Here is a 25,336-nt window from a genome sequence, read left to right as displayed (position 1 = left end):
TTATTACATCTATTAAAAAGTTATTTGTTCAAATTTGTCATAAAAATGTGAAAACATTTTATTCTATGTACAATAATGTACACAAATTTAAATAGGTCACCAAAGAGACCAGAAGTAATTAAAGAGGTATATTTACAGTAGCACATCACAGTAAACGGAAAACCATTCACAGATTCAACATTGATACTGTTTTTGTGCTTGGTTACACACGAAGTGAAGCAGATTACTCCATTTTGGATGAACTTAATTTTAAACAAATACCTCAATGATCAGTAAATGCTATTTTAATCAGTATCGTCATTAATCAGTTCTTCAGCTGCTGTGCCCGTGTGCTGAATCACTCCATTTCTTTCTCTCTGAGCGTCGTCATCACAATCTGTACTGTCATCTTCATTCAATTCCCTGTCAGATTCGGCAGCAGCTTCTCTTACAGCTTCCTCTGGGTTTTCATTGGGTGCAATAAATCCATTGTTGTTAGATGTATTTGTGTTATCCTTGATATCATCTTCAATGTACACTTTTTGATGGCACATTGGACAAGTATCTTGAATGTACAGCCACTTCCGAAGGCAAAGTGCATGGAAATAATGATTACACGGTGTGATGCGAGCAGATGTTGTAAATTCATGGTAGCAGATTGCACATACGTCATCTATTTCTTGTAGGCGGCTCCCCTTTATTTCAGGAAGTGAATTAATTTTTTTTACAGCAGTTCTACGATTCATGAATGTCTTCCAGCCATTTTTTGCTTGTAAGTAGATGTTAAAATAGGCATGTAAGCACATCATACAAGCCCGGATTTTACTTCCTGACTCAAACATCATAGTATAAGCCCCATTTCCAAACATTACTACTCCAAATATAAATTCAATAATATTGCCTGTTGAACGAACATAGTAGACATAATCATCAAGCTTTTCCCAGAGGACATTATAGTAGCCATCAATCATGAATAACGTATACACAGTGAGAGAAACTATTACTTTTAGGCAGAGTTCCACACAAAAGGCTGTAACTGCAAATAACCATGTATTTAGTGCATAGTGATGCCAAAGAACATAACTGAGTATAACAGGAAGAATAAACAGGCAAGCAGAAACAAAGAGCACAGGAAAATGTCTACGAAGAGATGACACATGAGAGGCACTGAGCGACATTAATACGGGGTCTGTCATTCCATGGATGAAATGCAGGACTGCTGTTAATAAAAGGCACATGTTTCTGCTTAAGCGGATAAGTCTCTCTTCTGGTCTTAGCCCACTTAAACCAGTCTGAAGAGCCAAAATGAAAAATAAAACAGGTGCTACAAAGCCAAGTCGCCTATCGTCTTCTTCAGTTGACCCAATGAAAGCCAATATTCCAAGACCCAAATAATGGGCTATTGAGGAAATTACAGCACTCATGCCCAGTACCGTGAGTGTAGAGTCACATCCACTAATTATGAGATTGCAAATGAGGTCCCAAAAATCATCCCAAGAGAGAAAGAAGGAATCAGTTTCATTGGCCATTCTTAAAATGTATATTAATACTGTAGCCTGAGCTGTAATTCTTGTTAGCCAGAAGACTCGCAGGACGTCTGGGAAACGAATCCTCTTCCATGTGTCCTCCATTAATAACTGTAATCCATAAATTCGATACATGTGCCTCACTAAAAGATAAACATATCTGGTGGAATAATAAAACCACTTAAGTTTCACTGCCAAGACAAGCACTGTATTTAATGTGAGAATCAAGGAAGAAGTAAAAACTAAAGTCTCTCGGATGTGTAACGGTAGTTCTGTGATTAAGCCTATTACAGGAACCAAGAGATCCAAAATAATTAACTGTGAATAGATGGAATGAATTTGGAGTAGTGTGATGTATCCAATTCCAAACGTTAGCTGTAGAACAATGAGTGCCATCCACAGCGAGGGCCCTTTTCGAGGAAGCAGCTCAATTCCAAAAGCTGATGTGTTGTAGGCACCATAGAAGTCAATGTGCAAAGCAGCATAATAATTTACCAACACTGAAGTCGCAGCTAATAGAAAGGCGGAGCTGTACATGTAAAACTTGAAAAGTGATCGCTGTGACAAGATCAGAACAATACTGGATACAAAAATACCTAAAAAAAGAGAGAGAAAGAGGTCATTCGAACGAAACGTTGTTAAAGCATGTTTTTCCACTAAAAGTTATGATGTTCTTCCTTTAATAAGCGTGAACATTTTCAAACTGATGAACATTATGCCTCAAGACAGTTTAGGCTTAAAGGCCCGTAAGTGTTTTGTAAAATCAGAGTTCACCAGGACAGATCAAACACATCCTTAAAATCTTACCCCTTATTTTCTAATTTTCAGAGTAATTCAAGTAGCATTATATCTCCAGAAACCAAATTACTAAAATATTTCCAAGATGAGATTGTTGTGATAATACAGTTTAACAAGCTTTAAACTTGAAAGAATGTATATTATAATTTCAGTTATTCAAAACTAGTTTTCTTAGATACGCCTGTCATTTAAAAGTAGACATTTAATTTCCAAATACATGGGATTTTGTTTAAAGTATCTTTAATATTAATATCTCATCTTGATACCAAAGCATTTAAATGCTTTCTTCTCTGAAATTACCCTCCGTGTTTTTTTCAGCTTTAACTTTATTGAGGCTTTCAATGGGTAGATGGAAGGTCTCTCCTGGTAAATGTCACACTGCACTTGAAAATATGTGGGTTATTTTCAAATATCCCTTCATACTGATTTCTAATATAATTCCACAATGATAAGAGAACAGACTCTATATGATCTCAATATCTTTGGACCATGAAATTTTTGCACCTTGTTTTATGCCCCTGCATATGTTCCAGTGTCTCCTAGTTTACAGTCTATGGGAACTTAATAGAATTTGTATCCTGTTATTGTGTGAAAACTGTATAAATCTGAATTATGTTGAATTGGTTCACAGTGCTTTTCAGGTCTATAATATCCTACTTCTCTGTATACTAATTCTATTATTTTTTGAGAGTTTGATATTGAAACTCCAACTAAAAATCTTAATTTATCTACTTAAAAATTAATTGTAATATATAACTGAACTATATATAACCTTGTTTTGTATTTTCCAAATCTCTTGTATATGTGTTATCATACTTTGATAATGTAAAAAATTTTGAAGAAAACCTTAAAAAAAGTTAAGATTACTTCATTACAAAAACACTAAAAATAAGCAAAATGGACATTTGTTCCTATTAAATCTGACATTTTTCTTAAAGTGTTCTTTAGAATGTCAAGTTTAAGTTTTACATTTATAGTTACCCCTATTTCCTCCTTTTACTCAAACTGTGAACTCCTGCTGGCTCTTATTTTTCCTGCTGCTTGAATTTGGGAATTCTCCCTTGGGTCCAAGTTCACTTTTTTTCTGTATATACTTTCCTACAGATACCAAATATGTCCTCCACGTTTCCTTTCTCCTTTTGAATCTTTTTCTTCAAATGTTTGTGTGTACCAAGTTGCTTCAGTCATGTCCAACTCTTTGTGACCTCACAGACTGTAGCCCGCCAGGTTCCTCTGTCCATGGGATTCTCCAGGCAAGAATACTGGAGTGGGTTGCCATGCCCTCCTCCAGCAGATCTTCCTGATCCAGGGATCAAACCCGCATCTCTTTACATATCCCTGCATTGGTAGGTGGGTTTATTGTTTCTTGTTTTTTTTTTTAAACCACTAGCGCCACCTGGGAAGCCCTTTCTTCAAACAGTCATCCTTCTAATTCTTCAAACTAAAACAGCATTCAGAAAACCAAAACGTATTTTAGTAAGTTTCCCCCTCTCCCACACTATAAGCACCAATATACGGTCTCATAAGGTGCATCCAGCACCTTCTTTCTTGGTGCTCTGACAAATTTTTAAGTGAGACTACAATAAACATTATTATCCAAGGTCTCAACTATAGAAACCACATCCAAATATTCATCTATTTCTACTTCTGCACTGCAACTACTATACTCAGAATTTCTAAAACCTAAGCCTAAACTGACCTCAAACAGCTCTTCCTTTTGATTTCCAATTTCAGTAAGAGATACCATTATTATTCTTTTAACTGTACCTTTAGACCCCCATCCTCAAACTCTGAAAATTAGTGACAAATTCTACTAATATCTATACCTCCCCTTTCCCTCAGTGACACTCATCTATTAGTCTGTCTCAAAAACTCTTTCATTCAAATTCATCTACAAGCCACCAAACTGCCTTTCTTCATGTCTTTGCTCAAAATACTGCAGCAGCTCTGATATTACCGATTAAAATCTACAGGTCTTGTTCTAACATTCAAGGACCCAATTTGCTTTAAAGTATCAATAATATTCCTCTAAACACATGAACCAACACTCCAGATTTCTTTCTTAAACACACCCCTTCTTCTCTGCCGTAATTACAGTTGTATTTACATTCTTCTCTTTGCTTGGCAGGATGGCCCCATTCAACTTCCCAAATCCCTGACTGTCCAAATCCTACCCATCCTACAGACACTGAGACATCACCTAATATTGTAGTTTATAGTTGTGTGTGTGTGCTCAGACACTCAGTCATGTCCGACTCTTTGTGACCCCATGGACTGTAGCCCGCCAGGCTCCTTTGTCCATGAGGATTCTCCAGGCAAGAATACTGGGGTGGGTTGCCATGCCCTTCTCCAGGGGATCTTCCCAACCCAGCAATAGAACCCAGATCTCCCACATTGCAGGTAGATTCTTTACCAGCTGAGCTACCAGGGAAGCCCCAGTTTATAATAACCTGACCAAAAGATCTTCACGACCCAGATAATCACGATGGTGTGATCACTGACCTAGAGCCAGACATCCTGGAATGTGAAGTCAAGTGGGCCTTAGAAAGCATCACTACGAACAAAGCTAGTGGAGGTGACAGAATTCCAGTTAAGCTATTCCAAATCCTGAAAGATGATGCTGTGAAAGTGCTGCACTCAATATGCCAGCAAATTTGGAAAACTCAGCAGTGGCCACAGGACTGGAAAAGGTCAGTTTTCATTCCAATCCCAAAGAAAGGCAATGCCAAAGAATGCTCAAACTACCACACAATTGCACTCATCTCACATGCTAGTAAAGTAATGCTTAAAATTCTCCAAGCCAGGCTTCAGCAATATGTGAATCGTGAACTTCCTGATGTTCAAGCTGGTTTTAGAAAAGGCAGAGGAACCAGAGATCAAATTGCCAACATCTGCTGGATCATGGAAAAAGCAAGAGAGTTCCAGAAAAGCATCTATTTCTGCTTTACTGACTCTGCCAAAGCCTTTGACTGTGTGGATCACAATAAACTGTGGAAAATTCTGAAAGAGATGGGAATACCAGACCATCTGATCTGCCTCTTGAGAAATCTGCATGCAGGTCAGGAAGCAACAGTTAGAACTGGACATGGAACAACAGACTGGTTCCAAATAGGAAAAGGGAGTACGTCAAGGCTGTATATTGTCACCCTGTCTATTTAACTTATATGCAGAGTACATCATGAGAAACGCTGGACTGGAAGAAACACAAGCTGGAATCAAGACTGCCAGGAGAAATATCAATAACCTCAGATACGCAGATGACACCACCCTTATGGCAGAAAGTGAAGAGGAACTAAAAAGCCTCTTGATGAAGGTGGAAGTGGAGAGTGAAAGAAGGGAAATAGATGGGCAAACAGTGGAAACAGTGTCAGACTTTATTTTTCTGGGCTCCAAAATCACTGCAGATGGTGACTGCAGCCATGAAATTAAAAGACGCTTACTCCTTGGAAGTAAAGTTATGACCAACCTAGAGAGCATATTCAAAAGCAGAGACATTACTTTGCCCACAAAGGTTCATCTAGTCAAGGCTATGGTTTTTCCTGTGGTCATGTATGGATGTGAGAGTTGGACTGTGAAGAAGGCTGAGCGCCGAAGAATTGATGCTTTTGAACTGTGGTGTTGGAGAAGACTCTTGAGAGTCCCTTGGACTGCAAGGAGATCCAACCAGTCCATTCTAAAGGACATCAGCCCTGGGTGTTCTCTGGAAGGAATGATGCTAAAGCTGAAACTCCAGTACTTTGGCCACCTCATGCGAAGAGTTGACTCATTGGAAAAGACTCTGATGCTGGGAGGGATTGGGGGCAAGAGGAGAAGGGGACGACAGAGGATGAGATGGCTGGATGGCATCACTGACTTGATGGACATGAGTCTGAGTGAACTCTGGGAGTTGGTGATGGACAGAGAGACCTGGCGTGCTGGGATTCATGGGGTCGCAAAGAGTCGGACACGACTGAGCGACTGATCTGAACTGATTATGTAATATGTCCTTGATAGCAAGCAAGGATCTGAACTTTTATGTCTATGGATCCCAAAATATTTTGTAGAAAATAAAGTGCAATTAGTATTCACTAGGGAAATAAACATTTCTGTTGGATTCTGAATTATATTTTTAAAGGCATCCATGAAACACAGCCCACTTGGAAATGAAAAACTATGACAAGACAAAGCTGAGAAATGAAACCCTGGAGTACAGAAAAAGTGACAAACTCCAAATTAAACACCCATCTTCCCATGTGACTTCAGTATGTAACCAAGACCAATAATGCACATTACAATGGAGGCATTTCACAATCCACTGCAGTTAGAAGCAAGAACCAAGTTCCTCCAAATGATGACTGCCCACAAATTTTATTTTGTGCCAATCTGTCAGGTCATTTGTGAAAAACAGAACAGAAGGAAACAATCACCTGGAAGATATAAATACAGCAACCTCCGTGCAAGAACTAACTACCTGCTTTTCTGAGCAAGTGGGCCACTAATAATCTCCCCAAAAGCTGACAGCTGGGAATGGCCCTTTCAATAGAAAATGGGCTTTTTTTTTTTTTTTGAACAGGATTAGAAACCCCTTCCATGGAAGGTAACAGGAAATGGAATTTAATCAGCTGCCATATGTAATCTTAATTTCTCTAAATAGAAAAACAAAAGTCAGTAGTTTTTTCCTGAGACAAAATTTAATCTAAAATAAGTCAAAACTAAATCAAGATAACTTCAGTTCTACTTTATGCCACTTTTTAAAAGGAGAGAGTTAAGTAGGAACTGTAAATTATTTTTAACTTGCTATTCACAAAGTGGTAAATTAATCTTTACCCGTCAATATTGATGAACTTTGCTATAACTTATAACCAGACTTTATTCTAATAGCTTTATCCCCACCACTAAAGCTTATTTTTACACACAGATTAAGGAATGATTTGGGTTTTTAGAAATACTTCTGGATAAAAACTGCCATTTTGCTTTGTGCAAATGTACCAAAAGAAAAAAAGAGACTATGACAGGCAAATAAGGCAGTGAGACTACAAGTTCAAAGACTGGATATCTCCTTGTAAGTAACAATCTTATACTATTATCTCTTTCCTGATTAAAATCACTTCCCAAGATTTGATAATGACCAGAATTTCCTGGTGGCTCAGTGTTAAAGAATCCACCTTCCAGTGCAAGAGACACTGGTTTGATCCCTGGATCAGGAAGCTCCCCTGGAGTAGGAAATGGCAACCGGCTCCAGTATTCTGGCCTGGAAATTCCACAGACAGAGGAGCCTGGTGGACTACAGTCCACAGTCCATGGGGTCGCAAATAGTCAGACACAACTGAGCACATGCATGCCACCACAAACATTTTGAGAATAGTATAAAATGATTTTAATTCCTACCCAAAGTCTGTATGCATAGGAGGCCCTTAAATTTTTCCTTTATACTCATGTTCCTGTGTATGGAATACAGAATCAGCTGTCATTTTCATGGCAAAAAAGTAAGTCAACTCTCCAAGTCTCTCAAGTACTCTTCCCTCTCAAGGCCTTCAGGAAGTGTTGGCAATAACACCGAAGTTTGGTTTCATCTTCCCAACTCCAGACATTCAACTCTTGATATTTAACCTGTAGGCCTAAGAAAATTTAGCTCCTAGACAGAAGTTTCCTCGTTAAGATTTAAGAGTGACCTGCAATGAGTAATCAAGGCTATATATAAATGCTGCTTTACAAGGAAAAAGCACCTTGGGACAGTGGCAAATAGAACTAACTAGCATCACAATTTAGGGATCTGGTTCTCCAGTAATTCGAGTTTTACTTAAGTGCTCAAGGCAGGAAAAGGGGCAGGAATCCAAGCCAATTCAGGCGCTCTGAAGATATATATGAACTCAATTCATAAAAGAGTTCAGGGCCTTTTCAATTTGGATTACCAAAAGTGAGCAAACAAAACAAGCAGACAAGAAAAAAAAAAAAAAAACCCAAACCAAAAAAACAAACCACCATGTACGTTATACAACACAATGTTCAACTCTTTTCTGTGTAAAGTCCATTCACAACCTTTCTGGAAGTTCGGGACTAAAAACTGGAAGGAAATAATAATAATACAACTCTCCAAGTACCTTAAATACTTTTAATATATAACATATAACCTAAAGCAAGCTGTGGAAAAACATTTCAACGCCTGACAGAATAAAGATGGAACAGTACTAAAATAAGTGTCATAACTGCCTTACTACTCCCAAGGGAAACCTATGCAATGAAAAGTAGAACAAATAAAACATCTTGAAATGTTAATCTGTAGATGTACCTGACAAACTATAGGATAAATTTTTTCTATCAAACTTAAAAAAATGATACTAAGTCCTTTATTAATAAGATAAATTGCTTTTAAATTTTAACAAGTATGTTTTTATTAAAAACATATGAACATGATTTTTTAAAAAGTCCAATCCCATAGGTATTAAATGAAGAATTAACCAAATTTTGCATAAATAAACACACTCATGGATAAATACTTCTTTTTGCTTTTTACCCAAAGGAGATCCCATTATAATAATGGAGTCTTTTTTAACTTTTTCAAAAAACTGCATTTCTGAATACTCAAAGAGGGCATCTTCTTACTTATTGACCATTCATGTTTCTTCCTCTGTGAAATGCCAGTTTATCTTTTGCTCATTTATTTATGGAGCTGTTTTTCCTTGCTGAATATAGTCATTTAAAAAATATTCTGACTACAGACTCTTTGTAGCTATCTGTAATGCAAGCATCTTCTCCAGATGTAGGACTGCTCTTTTTTCTTTCTGATGCTCCCTTTGATTAACAGAGGTTTTTAATTTTAATATCACTGAATTTATTATTTCATACACTTGCTTTTATATAGTTTTAAAGAACTTTTCCCTTACTCTAAGATTAAAAAAAAAAGTTCTACATTTTCTTCTAACTTTTTAAAGTTCTGCTTTTCACATTAAGATACTAATCCACTTTGAACTATTTATATACTTATGTGAGGTAGGGTTCAATATAATTTTTTCCATTTAAGTAACCAAATGGCCACAAATAGAATAATCTAATTTACCTCAATTGTACTTCAATTCTACCTCTGAAACACATCAAGTTTCTCCACATACATAGGTGGTCTGTTTCTGGGCTTTGAACTCTATGCTGTTTATTGGTCTATTTGTCCATCTCAGTGGTTCTCAACCAGGATCAGATTTTGCACCAATCATTTGGCCACAATCCCGCCACTCCCACCACCAAAGAATTATTCCTCCAAAATGTCAACGGTATCTGCTCGGACTCCCTAGGCTATCCCAATGCAGTCAATCATTACAATCACTTCACTTTGTTTTTACAGTCACAGGTTTTCTGAGTTCCTTCTACAGCACCAAAAGTCAGTCACTTTTTTCAACAACTTCACTGCATGGCTGTAACTAGTACACATACACAATGAATAGATTCTCTTTCAACAGAGATTTAGATTAACAATTTTTGTTTTGTTATTACCAACAATGCTGCAACGAATATTCTTGCCCACATTTTCTGTAAAACTGTATCTTCAGGACAAATATTCAGAACTAGAATTGTGAGTCAAAAGGTCTAATGAATTTTTATTTCAGTTGACAGTGCCAAGTGGCTTTACATAAAAACAACAGCTTACCAAAACTGTTTAACATCATCTATTTCCCCATACCTTTGCCAAACTAGTTTTTATTCAAACTTTGAATTTTTTACCAATCTTGCAAGTAAAATTTTAACCGCATTTCTTTAATTATAAATGAGGCTGAGTAATTTTTGTTTTGCTTATTGACCTTGTACATTTTATTTACTCTGATATGCTTATCCTGGGGCCTATTTTCCTCCGGGAGTAAATATTTTTCTTATCGGCAGAGTAAAACTCTTACTAGTACTTCAACTAAATATGACACAAATATTTCCCCCTTGGTGTGTCATTAAAAAAAAAAACTTTGTAAAAAAGAATTTTGTCATCAAGAAGTATTTCATTTTTATGTACTCAAATTTATCAAAACTTCCCTTGTAATTTCCGGATTTTCTCCTATGTTTAGAAAGGCCTTTCCACGTCGATGAATTGTCATTATATGAGTAATACTATTAAAACAAACTCCTATGCTTGCATTTTCTGCCTTGGATTTAGATTTGCTAATTCAGCATTACACTGCACTGGGTTACATTTCATTTAGCACTTAACACCTCCTAAGAATAGCTTAATATTCTTAAAAATTATATATATTATGATAGGATCTAATTTGGATCTCCAAAGTGAGATGCTTTATATTCTGATCTGCAGAATTCTCGTATTAGTTTAATAACAAATAAAAGTATAGTAGTAATAGTTTCTTGTAGGAGAGTAAATTCTTTGGACACTATAAATAAAACTGGATGCAGAAAAGATTTCCATCTTGACAATTCCATTTTAAGAAAAAGGTGAGATTGACAAATTTTGAGATTTATATTCAGTAGTACAGAGAGGTCTACAATTATTAAAAAACTACCCAGGGAGAACAATTGACTTCAACCATCTTTGGGTATCTTTTACACACAAACCCTCACTCTGAATAATAAACAAGATGCTTCATTGTTTTGTTGTTCAGCTGCTAAGTCGTGATTAACTCTTTGCAACCCACCAGGCTCTCCTGTCCTTCAATGAATGATCCTCAAATATTTAGCACATTTATTTTTATTCAGGGTGAAATTTTCCCCCACCAAAACCAGTTTTTAATAATTTTATTATTCTTACAAATATGATAAATTAGTATAATTACATTGTCATAATGTGAGGAGCTTCCTTTGGGGCTCAGATAGTAAAGAATCTGCCTGCAATGCAGGAGACCTGGATTCAATCCCTGGGTCAGGAAGATCCCCTGGAGAAGGAATGGCAACCCACTCCAGTATTCTGAGCCTGGAGAATCCCATGGACAGAGGAGTCTGGCGGGCTATAGTCCATGGGGTCGCAAAGAGTTGGACATGACTGAGCAACTAACACACACAATGTGAGGAGCAGTCAAGAGACAGACTTGGAAAATATTTTGTATTTTTCATTAAAATCTGACCCAGAGAACATTCTGCAATCAAAATTTTCAAATAAACAGCACCAACATTTTGCTAATGACTTCCAAAAACCAAAATATCTGTAACACAGTAGTATGGTCTTAACTGAAGTATAAAAATTTTGTTTAAAAGCTATTAATACCATGTTTACTAGTAGCTACAATGACATGTTCCTTACTAGATTCCAGATACGGTTATAAGAGCTTATAGCCTTACTTATTGCCGTTAACACTCTATAAGAGAAATACAGTATTATGGTTCATCTTCACAAAGGTGAAGAAAAGAGGCACAAAACAGGTAAGTAACTTGACAGAGTCACATTCTTATTTAACCTGTCAAATACTAACTTCCATGATTTGCTACATAAATAAGCAGCATGGATATAGTACAAAGAAAATACTAGTTCAGTGTTCTTGAATTACAAAAGAGTTAATCAAAGAAAATACTCGTTTAAAGTTCCCTAGCCTGAAGCTCCGGAGAAGGCAATGGCAACCTACTCCAGTACTCTTGCCTGGAAAATCCCATGGACAGAGGAGCCTGGTAGGCTGAAGTTCATGGGGTCACCAAGAGTCGGACACGACTGAGCAACTTCACCTTCACTTTTCACTTTCATGCACTGGAGAAGGAAATGGCAACCCACTCCAGCGTTCTTGCCTGGAGAATCCTAGGGACGGGGGAGCCTGGTGGGCTGCCGTCTATGGGGCTGCACAAAGTCGGACACAACTGAAGCGACTTAGCAGCCACAGCAGCCTGAAGCTCAACCGTGAGCGCCCTGCATTCTGTAGTATACAGGCCAGAACATTCAAGGCATTGGCTACACCGCTGCCAGAATGACTTTGTGAATCCTCTCAAACCCAGTTTTGTGGGTTTTTTTGGCTCCTCCACTTTGGCTTCTTCCTGCCTCCTCTCAAAGCAGAAGCAGGGGAAGCCCCTCCTACCACCCTCAAGTCCATGTTACATTTGTTATTTATTGCCCAAAACAGAACTGCGTAATTTCAAATTTCATGAAGTTCTCTAGGAGTCTGTTAGCTTCTACTCTCTAGCAAACTTTCTCTTCTCCTATGGGGTTCAGGAATAGAAACGATCAATGTTCTCCATTTCTCAGTCTCCCCACTCCAGGAATCAGTACAGGTACTGACTGCAGGCATGTATGTTATCATGTCATCATTTAAGGTGGATGAGTGTGTGTATGGGGGGGGGGGAGGGGTTGGCAGTCACGGGCTCAGCTGGGACCACCTTTCTATTTATATAATGAGACAAGCAACTGCCTTATTATGATGAGGAACTTCTAAATGACAGGAAAAAAATGCTTTCCCATCAGGTTCCTGTTCTTATTAATTTCACCGTAACATTATTTAACTAATTTCATTTTTATCCCCCGCCCCCCGCAACTATCAGGATTAAACAAAATATGTTAAGTACAAAACATTAAGGTTGCTAATTCTCTTTTTATATTGTGGTAGAAAACATAATAGTTTCAGGTGACCAATATAATGATTTGCTATTTCTATATACAGGAAATCACACAGCTCCATTTTTGCTACAAATGATGAGGGCATCACATTTTTGCAGTGGTAAGTGAGATTACGTTACTGAGAAGTCTTGTGCTAAGGAACATCACATTCACATCTGTTAGTTTTTAAGATGTAGTGCTATGATCATTACTATACCATTCTGTATCTGGATTACAGCTGTACTGAGGAAGAAAATGAGGCACACCTGATGTCTTAAGACAACGTTAAGTCTAGGATCTTGCTGTGTATCAACCTCTAGGACTTTCAGTTTCCTCATCTGTAAAATGAAACTATTCATAACACCACCCAATCTCCTTTGAGGGATTTTTGAAAATCAGCTTAGATAATACCAGTGAAGATGCGCTGCAAAAGTAAAGTATCAAAAAATGTCAAGTGTTGTTATTTATCGCTGAAAAGAAAACTCAATATTATCATTTTTAAAAAGAATAAAGTAGCAACAGATGGCTTCTAACTCAGAAAGGCTTAGAAAAGATCTCACCATCCGCTTGTCCTCCGCAACACTTCAAAGGCACTACCTCACTAAAACCTGACACTCTACCTCATCAACAAAATCTGCCACGTTTCAGTTCTTTAAAAACTTAAACATAAATGCTTCTCACTCTGGCAATGCAAGAGAAAATGGGGAATGAAGTACATGATGCTTTTCACACTCCACTCTTACACAACGAAGATACTGATTTTCATAAATCTCATCAGTTTCTAGCCACCTTTTTATAACCGTTCTCAATACCTTCTCCTCTATTCACGGAAAATTTTAGGACTCATTATTAAGTATCATCTTCTTCATGAAGGTCTTTGGCCAAGTCTCAAGGTTTGATTGACATTCTCTTTCGTGTGGATGTCATTCAGATGACAACACACGAATACTGCGCATTTTGGAAAGGGGGAAACTGAGGCCCAGGTCTCGGCACGAAGAGCCCAAGGTCACACACGGCGAGATGGCAAAACGTAAGCAGAGGTGCTGTTTTTCCAAGGCTGTCGCATAGGACGCGGTGAGACAAGACTCACTCCCCAAGAGAGCAGCAGGCACAGGGCCACATGCTCGCACATCGCTGCTTCCTCCCCACCCTCACTCAAGAGGCAAAAACCAACAGGAGGCTGACTCGCTGGAAGGACCGCTCTGCTGTCAACTCCGAGACAAGTGTCATCTCCTCCCGCCCGGCCCACAAAGACGCCGCCCCCCCCTCCAACTCGGGGGGGAAACGAAACTAGTTGACACACACACGCCCCCACCCCCATCCACCTGCGCACGGCCAACTTCCCCCTCCTGCACCTCTCGGCCTGCTGAGCCGTCCCCGGACGCATCCTACCCCGTCCCTCTCACCAAGGAGCCGGAGGAAGATCTGGAGTCCGAGGCAGAACCGGCTTTGGCTGGAATCGTAGGTGTTGAAAATGGCGTCGATGATGTAGAGGCAGGGCACCCGGAGCGCCACTTCGAGCGCCGCCCAGACCTGCTGATGGGCCATCCGCACCTGCTGCTGCGGGGGCCCCACCGCCGCCATGAGCCGCTGCCACACCGGGGCTGGGCGGGCCGCGCGGGGCAGGGCCCGGGACGGCGGCCGGGGGCGGAGGCGAAGGCAGGCGACTCCGCCCCCGCCCTCCCTCTCGTGTCTCTCTCACGGCCCGCCCCGCCGCCCGCTCGCGTCTCTCGAGCTGGAGCAGGCGGCGGAGGCGGCGGCTGAGGCGGCTCCCGGGAGGCCTCCGGGTGTCGGTGTTTCCGGCAGGCTACGGTCTGGCTCCTCCTCCCTCCACCGCCTCCCCCGCCCTCGGAGCCACCATCTTGACCTCGCCTGCCCGCCTCTGCCGTTGCTGCTGTTGCCAGACCGGGAGGCCACGCCCGCGGTCACGCGAGACCGCTGAGCCCGCGCGCCGACGTTTGCGTCATAATCCGGCGCAGTCATCACGCTCGGCGTAGCAGATGACCCTCTCGTTACCATGGTTTCGGCGCCTTCACGGCTTTTGGCGCCACCCAGTGGCGCAACCTCCGGGTAGCCGCCTCACCCTTAAAAGCGTCGGGGCAGTGCGGGTTTCCCTGTTTCCGCGGACGGGAATTACTAGTTGCTTTATTAGAGCCCATTAAACGTCCCATAAACATGATTTAGAGCTGCTGGAGTTGGAAAGCCAAAAGGCGCCGCCCGCCAGAGCTACTCAACTCCACCGACAGGCCGGGTCTCAGCGGCCGACCTTCCGGCAAAGATGCTACCAGGCCTCCTGGGGTTCTGTTGGAGGCGTCGCTGCTCGCGGGCTATGGAGCAGACGCTGTGGTTTGGGCAGGGTGTGGTAAGCGATACCGAGAAAAACATCCCTTTGCACATTATCCTTGTGTCTCCTACCCGATTGGGCAGAACTGCGGACCCTAGTTGGCCACATTAGGATGTCAAGGACAAGACCTCTGGCCTTGGTATTTGGGTCACATCTTTGAGGTAAGAATACCCAGGCAATCCCTTCTCAAGGCGGAAGAGACCATACATTTTAATGTTTCTGTAGCGGATTAGAACATAAGACTCCAGAATAAGACATTTTGACATGATTATTTTAAGCTGAAGATAGTTGGGACACAGCAGGAACAAACAAAAATCCTTCCACCTCAGCACTTCCCCCCTTCCATTTGCTTAAATGATCTTAATTTCGTGAAAGTCGCTCAGTTGTGTCGACTCTGCCTGGAATTCTCCAGGCCGGAGTACTGGAGTGGGTAGCCTTTCCCTTCTCCCGGGGATCTTCCTAACCCAGGGATTGAACCCAGGTCTCCCACACTGCAGGTGGATTCTTTACCAGCCGAGCCACCAGGGAAACCCTAAGAATAAGGGAGTGGATAGCCTGTTCCTTCTCCAAAGGGATCTTCCCGATCCAGGAATCAAACCGGAGTCTCCTGCATTGCAGGCGGATTCTTTACCAACTGAGCTATCAGGGAAGTCCTCCATTTGCCTAAAAATCAGACGTAAATTTCTATTGGTAAAAGTTGTGTACCGCCCCCTTACCAAGAGGACAGCTCAAACACCCTCAAACCTTATTAAACTAATCCTTTTCTTCCATTAGTTTTCCCCCAAATGTTTACCTTCCCAGAGTTTGCCATCCTTGAAAGCCTAAACAAACCCTTTTCCTTGTATCCATTTCTCTACAATACATTGTTCTTTGTTAAGATGCTGTATAAGCTCCAAACTGTAACCACCTCTTTGAGTTATTCGACACTTAGCTTCTCCCAGGCGTCTGTGCACCACTTGAGTCAATAAACTCTTCTTTTTCTCTTGTTAATTAATTTTAATTTTTATTTTATCAGTTTAATTTCCAGGACCCCAGCCACAGAACCTAGGAAAAGGCGTTTGTCTCTTTCCTACACTTTCTTATTCATGTTTTAGCAGTTTCTGATTTAAATCTGATGCACATATTTTTATTAGTATAAGAATTTCTAATTAAAACTAAATACCACCTTGGGACCAGAACTTTCAGGATGGTGGCACAGTTGTTCTTGTCTTACTCAGATATGACTTCAAGCAAGTCTCTTTAAACTCACTAGTTCTCACTTTCCCCATCTGTAAAAATGAAGGTTTGAATAAGATCCTGGTAAGGACTTTAAAATACTACCTTAAAATTATATGAGTGAGGTAGTTTTTAGAAAAATTTTAGGAATTTTTAAGATAAAAGATAAACTTTCAAAGAAACAGCTGCAATTCACTGAATCTAATCTCTCTGGCTTCTACATTGGTTTGAATGTTGCACAGCTCATGTATATAGTAAACTGAGTCTACTCAGAAAAATAATGTGGTGTCTATGTATTAATAAATTACAGTGTTCAAAAATACAAATCTGTTTCATTTGACATTAGTGGTTCAAAAGCCTTTTCAGTAGCTCTAAAGAGCCCTTAGATGTCAAATGTGTAAAACTTAATTTGAATTTTCAGTTTATATTTTCATCAGCCAAGTCTTTGTTACATGCAACAGGAACTGATTCTGGGCTATCTGAAGCAAAAGAAGATTTTGTTAGAGAGTTGTTTTAATTATGTCCTCAAGATTTCAAGCTCCAAGAGTGACCATGCAGTTGGTCAAGCGTATTGTATTATATATCTGTACCCAGGGCTTCCCAGTTAGCACAGTGGTAAAGAATCTGCCTGCCAATGCAGGAGATGCAAAAAATGCAGGTTCAATGCCTGAGTGGAGAAGATCCCCTGGAGAAGGAAACTGCAACCCACTCCAATATTCTTGCCTGGAAAATCTCATGGATAGAGAGCCTGAGGGGGCTACAGTCCGTGGGATTGCAAAAGAGTCAGACACCCGTCAGCACACAGGCATCTGTACAGAAGCTGCAGCAGAGGGTGGATACAAGCAGCTTCCTTAGTGGAAGAAAATAGGAAACCAGCACTTAGAATTTCTACCCCCCCCCAATGTATTATGTATTTTTTCCTTTGAATGAAAGATGGGGATGCTAGTTTGAAGGGTAGGGATTGATAGCCCTCCCCAAAGGATAAATACATATCATAACTTTATCTCAGACCTTGGGAATTAATTAAAAAATAATCTCTGATCCTAAATTACTTTATAGTTTTTCTCATTAAATTTCAGATACACTTATCAAGACCAGTGAATCCCATGGCCATGTGCCCACTGAAACACCACCTTTGCTGTAAATCAGGTCCCTAAGTCAAAGGCAGTATTATGCAGGACACATTGATGGATCAAACACTTGGAAATCATTGGCTAAGTAGTCTGACCAACACCTTGTGGGCAGGAAAGGCAAACTCATACCTGGCGACGGCAAGATTCTAGTCAGGGTCAATCACTGTCCTTTCAGGATAGAAGTCCAGAGTAGTCAACATGCTATCAAGCAGATGATGTTGTATGAAGTGCTCAGGGCTGAACATGAGGGAGTGGCCCGTGGGTGAGTGGAGGCCATGTTGCTGGCCTCTCACCTGCATTCCTGGACATGACTACATAAATGAGCCCAGTACTGGGTTAGCTGGTGACACGGCTGCTGGTTAACTAGCCACACCCATTTTCTTGGTTGTTGAGTGCCTCTACTGTGGTGGAGTCCCCAGTAGGCATTGTTATACAACCCAAAGTTCTTTACTCACATGCCCAATCCCATAGATGTCTCTACTGCTGCTTCTCCAGGCTTCCTTGTCCCCTGTCTTCTAATCATTTTCATTCCAGGCCCCTAATCCCCTAACTTATTTGCCACTTGCCAAGAAGGTCTATTTTTACTTCAAGCCACTTCCCTTTCCACACAAAATGGATGATCAGGAATACTACCCCAAACTCCCCTGTCATTTAACTACTGAGTAGGACTATAGGGCAGCAAAAGTCTGTTTTTGTTTTGAACCCATATCCCCACAAACCAATCTGTGAACTTAGCTTGGGCTTTTTTGGCCTCCATCAGCTAAACAAAGAGCCTCTCAAGCAGCCTTAGTTGTGAGTCGTGGGAGGGACCATGGTGCCAGAGTTGTAAGTGTGATGTGGGAGCCTGGGCCGCCTGCCTGTGCACCTGTTTTCCCCCGGCCTACTTGTCATCAACCCCAGGTGTACTGTTTCCACCTTATGATGGACTGATTGGTGCGTCTGACAAAACAGCTCATCACGGGCAACTTGGGCTATAGGGTCACTTAATGCCCCACGAGATGCTGTTCCTACCAAGGCCCATCAGCATGCAAGGAGCCATTTGTGAATGACATGTTCTCCACGGCAGATTCCTTGGCCTTGCTACAGAAACTAGAAGTCTACCTTGGGATTCTCCAATTGGAGTCTTGCCATAAACTCTGACTGCTTTGCTTATCAGGTACCCCTGTCCTGTAGAAAATCTCCTGTATCGAATGACTCATGCATTAACGCTAATTACACTGCAGCCTGTACCTGCTACATAGCCTTTATGTGCTCTGCATCCCATTGAAAACTGGCAGCCTTCCAGTCACCCAGTGTATGAATCAGAGCAGTATTCCCAGGTTCTGAATTAAGGCTGGAGCTTGATGTGGTTCCTTGGTGGCAGAATAATACTGATAAAATGAATGAGATGCAAAAATTCATTCTTTATTGTGGAGACGTCTTGACATTCAAGCAGACCACCCTGGACCCTAAAATTTCACTGATGTTAAAAAGGATGCTGGTTCCTACTAGTGATTTTTTCCTATCCTACTAGTGATTATTTCCTATCCTTGGGAAGGAAATGGCAACCCACTCCAGTACTCTTGCCTGGAGAATCCCATGGACAGAGGAGCTTGGTGGGCTACAGTCCACGGGTCACAAAGCGTCGGACACGACTGAGCGACTTCACTTATCTGGCCCAAGTAGTAATGATGTCATGAATGTAATAGTGACATTCTGTGGAAGGTTCAGATGGTCCAGGTCTCTCCAGACTATATTATGACAGAGGGTAGGTGGGTACTGTTTTCTGTCCTGTATGAATGCAGTTGCTTCTGACCCCACATCCTCAGGCCCAGTTCCAGACTCATGGTTCCTGTTGGTACATTAGGTTAGGTCCTGAATCTCCTTTGGCACATAGGCCCACTTGAGAATGTTGAAAGTAGACAAAGTGAAGGGAAATGAGCTTCAGAACTGTTTTTTTTTTTTTTTCATAAGTATACATAGCTTTGATTTTAAAATAAAACTCAATTACTAAGTCTATCCATCTATATCTACCTGCCTAAACATGTTATACCAAAATTCAGTTTTAGCTTCATATTCAATATTTTCTGCTTACTTTTGATTCAACCTTGACCTCTTAAATACCCAGAGGCAGATACCTGTTTTCTTACTGTTTCTGGCCTCTCTGAAATCATGTGTGATTGTTGGTCAATAAATCTTGCAAGTTATCATATCTAATCAGAAAGATATCACTGCTAAAACATAACTGTAGCAAGAAATTCTTATGTGCTTTACACATTGAAACATGTCAACTGAAGTGCATTATATATATTTATTATTGCTAGAGTGAATTTCTTCAATGATTGTGAAAGCTGTACATTTATGTACAAAACAATTATTGTAAACTTCTAAATAGTTAAAAAACTAGACAAAATTTATGAAACAACACAAGCCACTGGACATAGGCAATGAAGGGGGCAACGGTCCACGAGAGCTGGAAAACAAACAAGGTGAGCCATACAGTTGCTTCGGCCCACTGCCTGGAGAAGCATTCTAGGCTGTGGCACAAGAGGCCAGGGGAGGCCAGCAGACTCCCTGTGGTGAGGAGATGGGGCTGGGAGTCCTGGGAGCCCAAGTAACTGTGGAGTTCACAGGGTAGAATGCCAGGAAGCAGAGAGCCACACACAGAGGGAACTCCAGAGATCTGCTGACCAGGCCCTAAAAGCATTCAGCTGAGTAATGGCCAGCCCACGTGACAGGAAACTACTGAAGGCCAACAGAAGAACCATCCGAAAGGATTACAGGAAACAATACTCAGAGCTCACACACACAGGGTGTGGATAATTCCTGTTCCTACCAGCAAGAGCGGCAAATGTCCTAATTCACAAGGCATCAGTCAGAGAATGAAGAACGGTCTTGCTTCATGATGGAAAAAAATTAATGACTAAATACTGCTCTGACAAATGCTCAAAACAAGTTTCAAAAAGATCAAACTGTTTCCAAGTAACTTACCTGTATTCCAGAACAAAACTCAAAAATGTTTTTAGAAATATGAAAATAGTTTTAATCATTTAAAATAATAGTTCGGCTTGAAAATGACTATTTTAATGGCTTGTCCAATGTGAAGTAGCTGCACCCTGAGGCTGTTCAGAATGACATATATTGAGTTTCTTCTCACACGTGTTCAGGGTGGGAAAAACTGAAATTAAAAATGCTTTTTCTAAGAGAAAAATGACCTCATAACCCCTATATTTCCGTTCCAGTTAAATCCTGCCAGTTAAATCCTGATTCATGTAGCTCATTATTGTATATCAAATGTATTATGCAAAATGTAATAATTATTAAAAAAACCTAATGCCATCCATTTTTCTTAAAAAAAAAAAAAAAACCACTAAAGATATGGTTTAACTTGGAAAAAAAAAATGCTTTTCTATAAACTAGTTTCTCATTTTAAATTTGCATATTTAAAATTATACATGATACTGGTATATTAATACAAGTATATAATTTATTAAAATTATGGAGTTAATGAATACAGCTTACAGTTAAGAGTTTGATAAAATTATTGCTTTTTAATCACAACTTCTCCATCAAATGGGAGCATTAATCAGCAACTAATACTGACACCTACGAAGGAAAGCTTTAGAGCTTCTACAAATTCCTAGATTGAATCTGTAAGGAACTCAGTGAGCCTCCTGACTCCTTTAGTCTTTTTTCCTTGGTTTCATTAGACGTCTCTTCTGGGTCAGGCCATCCGGCAAGTGCTTGGAGAAAACTGTAATGTAAATGGATATACTCAACTGGAGAAAAAGGTTAAGGGACCCTTATTTTCTTCCATTCACACACAACTCCTGCTCACTCTGGAACTTTCAGCCTAGGCATCCCTGCTCCCACCTTCCCAGTCACCCTCTCCACCTCCCACAACCCAGATCCCCAAATGTGGGTGGTGCCTCCCGACGTGTGCCTGTAAATACCCATCTGTTTCTGTATGTGCACTTAGTACATGGCACTGACATTGCTTCCCCCATGTCTATGTCACCAGATGGTGATTCCATGTAGGCAGAACTCAGCTTCACTCACCTGTGTCCCTGGCCCTCTACCCAGTGCCTGATGCGCAGAAATCACAGAACATCCTCATTATCCAGTTAATGGCCTTCAAAATAAGGACCTTCTGCTATAAGTAAAGCAGATGTGTAGCAATCACTCACAGGCGAACTGGGAAATGGTAGTTACCTTCATACAAAGACTGACGGAAATATTCAAGATATACCAGTCACTGTGATGACAGTTACCGTATGTTAACTCATTTAAACCCAAACATCTTCCTTTCAGGACACGTTCAGTTGTTAACTCCAACCTACAGATGAGGAAACAAAATAGAGATTGACGATTTGCCTCAGGTCACACTTCTGTGTAGACCTGCCAGGAACTGAATGAATGAACCTGAATTCCATGAAGGCAGAGCCCACATGTCTCCCTTCCCCACTAACACTCAGGGCCTGGTATGCAGGACAAGGTGAGTGAATTCACCTGGGCGCACCTGACATGAGCTGCCTCTCCCACACCTTACGGCAGGAAGGCAGCCTCAGCCCCTGGACATGTGGCTCCCTGACTCGTTCCTCAGTCCCCCCCTGCTACCTTCCTCCCCATATTGGCTCAAGCCCCAGCCTGCCATCTTGAGCTTGAGGAGAGAAAGCAGTAGGCACCCATGTGAGAAGAAACCCAGTGTGTGAAAGAGGAAATGATGAAGGCAAACACAGGAAGGCCGCTCTGTGGATGGGAATGGAACCCAGGCTCCCTCTGCAGGATCACATGACAGTCTGCTCTGCACCAGACACTGTTCCTTTTAATCCTTACGTCAACACTCATCTTCAGCCTGCCTCTCACTGCTGCTTCTGTTCCAAACTGATCTACTGGCACCGCTTCAAACACTCTCTGAGCAAACTGGCACCTGTTAGTCTCTTCAAGCAGCACCTGCTTCCACACCAACTCCACTTAACAAAATCTCACCCAGTTTTTAAGACCCACTTCAAACACTACCTCTCTGAAGACCTCCCTGAGAGAGCTTTTCTTCCCCACTTTCACATTCCGACGACAACTATCACCCACGTGGCACTTACTGTGTCCCAACTCTCTCCATTTGTTAGGTCTGCTGCTAGCTTGGGAGACCCTCAGAGACAGCATCTAATGTCTCTTCATATTTCCTGTGGCTCATGTAGACAGCAGGCATTTAATATTTGCAGAATAACACACATAGCAGCAATCCTGTCCTTACTGCCACTGCTGCAAGAGAAGGACAGGCAACCCAGCCCAATGCCAGGTACAATCACAATACTGAGAAAGCCACACTTTGCCTTTTTTTTTTTTGGCCAGGCCACACAGCTCTTGAGATCTTGGTTCCTTGACCAAGGACTGAAGCCAGGCCACAGTAGTAAAAGCCTGGAATCCTAACCACTAGGCCACCATGAATTCCCAAGCCACACTTTTCTGTATTTCTTTCATCAGGCAAACAGGCCCATATGGCTTCAAAGTGCCCCAAAACAAAGCTCTGAAAGGTGATTCTTGACTATTAGTCACCCCAAAGGTAAACTGACTCCCTATAATTAGTCATTTCAACAGTAAACCAAGGTGAGGCCTGGAAAACTCACAATTTCCGACATTCCTTAGGGCTCCTTATGTTGGCCCTCATGTTGCCAGGAAGGAAGATGGAAAGGGAATTGGGGCCTGTAAAGATCCTTGATTTTAACTCAAACTTTAAAAAATATCTAGCAGTTGGCAGCTACTGCACAAGCTACAGTTGGAAATCTAGTTTTCCTATCATTTAATGTAGTCATTCTTTAACACTTTCTCTGCCACAATAAACCTAACATAAGACACACTCTCTCCACCCTGCTCCCCACACACTCATTTAGGAATGCTAAAGTAGGGAATGGAGTCAGTACACTGGAGTAAGTGTTGTCTTCATCCCTCCCTAATTTAGTCAGTCATAATAACCAAACAGCACCACTCTGTCTTGCTTTGGACACCACTGCTTAGACAGATTTTATTTCTCAAGTCCATTCTCCTCCCATTGCCACCACCATAGTACAAGCCACCATCATCTCATGCCTCAATAACCACAGAAGCCCTGCTCACCCATCTCCCTGCTTCCATTCTGGCACCACTCCAGGCAAGTTTCCATATTACAGCTGCAGTGATCTTGAAAACTGCACTGTGTCTTCCACTTGACAGAACCGAGGCCAGAATTCAGACCTTGTAACTGCGCAGACAGGTCTCATTTCAGTAAGCCACACTGCTTTCTCCCAGAGATGTGGCTCATTCTGTTAGCATGTTAATGGAAGACAACTGAAATTATATGTATTGACTGAGGGCCTGCTTTCAGGGTCACAAAATATTAGATTACCAGGAGACAAGAGGGGTGAGACCTGGCCTGAGCTGATGCTTTCAGGGTCACTCACAAGTAGATCCTCCCATCTCAGGATCCACCTCCTCTAGCCAACTAGATGACAGGGGCGGCATTCCAAATCCAAGACTATGTGATCCACGTGGGGAGCATAGGATTTCACTGGTTGGATGTGCAAGATTTGTGTCTTCCACCGTTTTCCATGCACCTGATGAAGAAGTGTGGCAATTCGAGTCTCTGCAGCTTTGGCCCACCTCTGCCACTCTGGCTTGGTGGCCACTGACAGCGTTTTCCTCCTAGAATCACTGGTAGCTCCATTATTCAACTGGTTGCTGATAATCTGATGAGGAGAAGGCCAATGCTCCTCCATCTCACTGCTTCCAGGAGGCTGGAGAGTCTTCCCTGGGAAAGACTCCACATTTTGGTGAATATGCAAAATGCCTCCAGCATCCTGTTTTAGCACTCTGCAGGCAACGGGCCAGCCTTCTTCAGAGCTGGGAATCAGCCCCAGATTCACCCGGTCGGCAACGTTTGATAGCTTCAGTTTTCTGTTATCCCCAAAGTGTATTTGGCATCGATCAGCTACTCCATTGAGTTCAAGGTTATTTCTCAGAGCAACTACCGCATGGGGATTCCACTCACAAGCGTGGACGAAAGCAGCCTCGGCATGAACCAGGAAAGGCAAAGTAAAATAACCAATTCCCGCATAGAGATCCACCAGCACTTCTCCGGCGCAGGGCAGCGACGCCACACGAAGCTTCTCAGTGATGTTTCCGAAGGAGAACATGCACTGGGTCACGTCAAACTTATACCGAATCCCATTATCCACATGCTCTACCCAGCCGTGGTCGCCCAGCAGCAGACTCACCGCTGGAGTCCGAGTGCTATCCGGGGACACCCGCCCTCGTTTGGCCAAACGCTGGGCGCCAAGTGCCGAGGCAACCGTCTCCCAGAGTTCTGGTTCCAGATGTCTCCATTGCTTGGCTTGGAAACAGTCCTCACTCAGCAACAAGAGATCACCGTGTCGTTGCCAAGATCGGGGCAGGTCAGCCTCCAACTCGGCCGACCACGTCACTCCGCGGCCCTCTACCCAGCGACTCACCTCAAGACACAGCCTTTGGGCAGGTGAGTAACTCTGGGCCTTCTTTGAAGGAACAGGATCCAGGAGCTGCGTCGGCACACAGGTGCTGCCTGGAGCCACACGATTCCTCAGCTCTCGCAGATGCTGCTCAAGGAGGGCCTCTCTCAGAACCGGTAGCGCCACGGTGCCATCCCGCAGCTTTTTCACACGGTGCTGTCTATCCAGGAGTTTGTGCTTCTCGAGATATTCCCTGTATCGCTGAGTAAATCGAGGCTCAGTCACAACTGCAACAACAGCCGTGGGCTTCCCGCCTGCCCCTTCCATGTTGCTGGCCCCACATTCTCTCCGACTCCTTCCACGAAACTCCCTCTGCTTTGCCTCTGCACATCCACGCATAAAACAGGAAGAAAAACGCGCAC

At 41.9% G+C, this 25,336-nt stretch overlaps 2 protein-coding genes across 24 annotated transcripts; both read right to left on the bottom strand.

Annotated features, from left to right (window-relative positions):
* Positions 1-33: 33 nt before the first annotated feature.
* On the bottom strand, positions 34-25,336 carry RNF139 (ring finger protein 139). Of its 8 annotated transcripts, none has more exons than XM_086337155.1 (5): positions 24,939-25,336; positions 21,667-21,790; positions 21,514-21,586; positions 14,190-21,208; positions 34-2,101 (listed from the first exon to the last, which is right to left on the bottom strand). In XM_086337155.1, the coding sequence occupies exons 4-5, from the start codon at positions 14,365-14,367 to the stop codon at positions 285-287; spliced, it is 1,995 nt and encodes a 664-aa protein (XP_086193281.1). In that variant the 5' UTR covers positions 14,368-21,208; positions 21,514-21,586; positions 21,667-21,790; positions 24,939-25,336; the 3' UTR covers positions 34-284. The 8 variants fall into 8 exon arrangements, with proteins under 8 accessions (XP_086193281.1, XP_086193278.1, XP_086193276.1 ...); XM_086337152.1 differs by having other exon boundaries at positions 21,514-21,607; positions 21,704-21,790; XM_086337150.1 differs by having other exon boundaries at positions 21,514-21,607; positions 21,726-21,790.
* Positions 20,922-25,336, bottom strand: TYW2 (tRNA wybutosine-synthesizing protein 2). Of its 16 annotated transcripts, none has more exons than XR_015140936.1 (4): positions 23,569-25,336; positions 21,667-21,790; positions 21,514-21,586; positions 20,922-21,208 (listed from the first exon to the last, which is right to left on the bottom strand). XR_015140936.1 is itself a non-coding variant. In XM_086337158.1 (2 exons), the coding sequence occupies exon 1, from the start codon at positions 25,311-25,313 to the stop codon at positions 23,925-23,927; it is 1,389 nt and encodes a 462-aa protein (XP_086193284.1). In that variant the 5' UTR covers positions 25,314-25,336; the 3' UTR covers positions 20,922-21,790; positions 23,892-23,924. The 16 variants fall into 16 exon arrangements, 1 of the variants encoding a protein (XP_086193284.1); XR_015140935.1 differs by having other exon boundaries at positions 21,514-21,607; positions 21,704-21,790; XR_015140933.1 differs by having other exon boundaries at positions 21,514-21,607; positions 21,726-21,790.

The sequence above is a fragment of the Bos grunniens genome, chromosome 14 (assembly GCF_055505025.1).
Source record: "Bos grunniens cultivar Pamir isolate PY7600 chromosome 14, Bosgru_T2T1.0, whole genome shotgun sequence".
Lineage (NCBI taxonomy): Eukaryota > Metazoa > Chordata > Mammalia > Artiodactyla > Bovidae > Bos > Bos grunniens.
The sequence above is the reverse complement of the archived record's forward strand: the minus strand, read 5'-3'. Positions and strand labels throughout refer to the sequence as shown.

Bases quoted from the DNA above. Each gene is read 5' to 3' on its own strand.
- TYW2 (XM_086337158.1), bottom strand. From the start codon at position 25,313: ATGCGTGGATGTGCAGAGGCAAAGCAGAGGGAGTTTCGTGGAAGGAGT.
- RNF139 (XM_086337149.1), bottom strand. From the start codon at position 14,367: ATGGCGGCGGTGGGGCCCCCGCAGCAGCAGGTGCGGATGGCCCATCAG. The intron at 2,102-14,189 runs GTGAGAGGGACG...CTCTTTTTTTAG, and splicing joins GATCTTCCTCCGGCTCCTTG to GTATTTTTGTATCCAGTATT.